We start from the raw sequence: 2,342 nt of genomic DNA on the forward strand, positions 1-2,342 counted from the left end.
ATCAGTGCTAGACAAACTTTAGGTCGTATGACAAAAACTGGAATTACCGCTCTCTGGTTGTATGCCTTCACCGACCAGTCAAGTTTCAGTTACCTGTCCAGACTCATATAATCTATGTGTTGAAGACCTAGAAGGAATTGTATAAAAGGTATTAAGAGTGATTTTTGGCTAAATATAAGATGTGACTATATTGATGATGCATACATTCATACATGCATTGTTTGCAGTCACGTGACTCAAATGACCAGGTTTTAAAATCCAACTGTCAACATGTATGTTACATTCTGACTATGTATACTATTATTTTGCCAGATAATTGCCAAAACATTGTAACTCGGTACTGTAGTTCATACAAATCAGCTTTTTTACCATTTGGAATCCTTAGCCAACCAAGCAGAAAACATAATTTATGCAGAAAGTTGGACGATAATCCACTGTCAAACTTCTCTGAGGAAGAGGAAGTAAACTAACAGGTGCTACCTACTTCTATTTTTTCCCATTAACATTCGGCTGTAGCTCAGGAGGTAGAGCAGGTCATCCACTACTCAGAAGGTTGGCGGTTTGATCCCCGGCTCCTCCCTCCTGCTGAAAGTGTCCTTGAGCAAAGTACTGAACCCCAAATTGCTGCATATGCTGTGTATCAGTGTATGAATGTGTGAGAATGGGTGAATGTGGTATGTAGTGTAAAAGCGCTTTGAGTGGTCGGAAGAAGAAAGAAAGGCGCTATACAAATACAGTCCATTTACCACTGTCTCTTTTATAACTGAAAACTGAAAATGAAAAAAAGTTATTCATTTTTATTGTGTCTGTGCAGCCTTGTTTATTCACTGTGTCCATAAAGGTGTCCTTATGCAGAAAAAGATTACGTTTACTTTTCTGATGACTACATCACTGTAGAACTAATGACGGTGTAGAGGCAGCTCTGCATAGTCGCACGCCAAACTCCTGGCCTTGCTTTCGATGACTTCAGGCTTGCACAGTGGTAAACATTTTAGCTGCCTGCTACCAACATCATGAAAAACAATCTACTTGTATGATAGAAATTTTGAAAGCTTGATATACTTGATTATTTTATTCGGGAAAACTAAGTGAGCTATTTTCAGACAAACATCTAACAGACTCAACTCCTTGCATCTATCGTATACTTTTATTCTTCTCAAGGTCAAAGGTCACATTGTCAATATAGCATTACCTGTGCTTGTTATATGCGCCATTCCTGACCTGTGATTGTCCCTCCCTGCAGCTGGAGTCTGAAGCAGGCAGTTCTGAAGCTCCGGGAAGGACAGACCATGGACCTACTGAACCCTCCTCCACCAGCTGCAGCACAAAGCCGGGCAACAGAGCACACATATGGGCTAGACACAGACCACTGGAACTGACCAACCCCATGTACCGATTAGAACAATGAAAGTGGAAGTTGTCGGGTGCCTAGGAGAGGTCTAATCAATCCAAATATTATGGATGTATATGTACCAAATGGCAAATACTGAACTCCAGGGTCATTTCGAAGAGACCGCAGGTACTGACGATGACGCACAGCTCTGTGAGTGTCACTGGGCTTCTACCAGACTGTTCTGGATTATTGTGTTGTGTCTCAGAGTTTCATTTTAATTAAATAATGTGTTGCTGGCATTGCACTGACAGTTGTGTTGCTCTGTTAAGTCACTGCTAGACTTAATTTCCTTTTAAAGTATGATGTGCACAGGTCCAGCCATGCAAGAGCAAGTCAGTATGTAATCCCCCACTAGGGGTTGCCAAAGTTGATTTCTGTGAAGAAAACTAAATTAAATTAAAACTGAAAGCAGTGATGAACAGGCACTCGGCACGTATCGGGGTGTGCTGCGGCCGCGTCACGTGCCGGCGTAACACGTGCAGACTACAACATGAAAATTTTACGTAAATCAGATCAAAATCGCTACGCAGCATTTACCAGTTGCCAGTAGGGGGCGCTATCACTATAACTGAATTTTGGCATGTAGACGTGTTTGGAGTGGGACTCTTATCAGACAAGTGAAGTTTGGAGCCGAATGGACAATGTACACTCAAGTTATAAATGGTAAAAGGTACATGGACCTGTACTTGTATAGCGCCTTTCTAGTCTTCCGACCACTCAAAGCGCTTTTACACTACAGACACATTCACCCTTTCACACACATTCAACTCAGTGATGGCAAAGTCCATCAAACAGAAAGCCAAGCTCATTCATACACATTCACACACTGAGTCCAGAGCATCCGGGAGGCCCATATGGGGGTTCGAGTATCTTTGGCGCTCCAATGGACCCATTGTGGCGGAGGAGCCCGGGGATCAACACCAACAACCTTCTGATTAACGCGCGCACG

At 42.7% G+C, this 2,342-nt stretch overlaps 1 protein-coding gene across 1 annotated transcript; it reads left to right on the forward strand.

Moving 5' to 3' along the window:
- Positions 1-1,240: 1,240 nt before the first annotated feature.
- LOC118335215 (cytochrome c oxidase assembly factor 1 homolog) lies at positions 1,241-1,637 on the forward strand (the record flags this gene model as incomplete). Its single annotated transcript, XM_035671448.1, is given in 1 exon segment — positions 1,241-1,637. A coding segment is annotated over 1 exon segment (139 nt), but the record flags the coding sequence as incomplete, so codon positions are not given.
- Positions 1,638-2,342: the final 705 nt, after the last annotated feature.

The sequence above is a fragment of the Morone saxatilis genome, unplaced genomic scaffold (assembly GCF_004916995.1).
Source record: "Morone saxatilis isolate NCDOM2014 unplaced genomic scaffold, NCSU_SB_2.0 Contig23, whole genome shotgun sequence".
Lineage (NCBI taxonomy): Eukaryota > Metazoa > Chordata > Actinopteri > Moronidae > Morone > Morone saxatilis.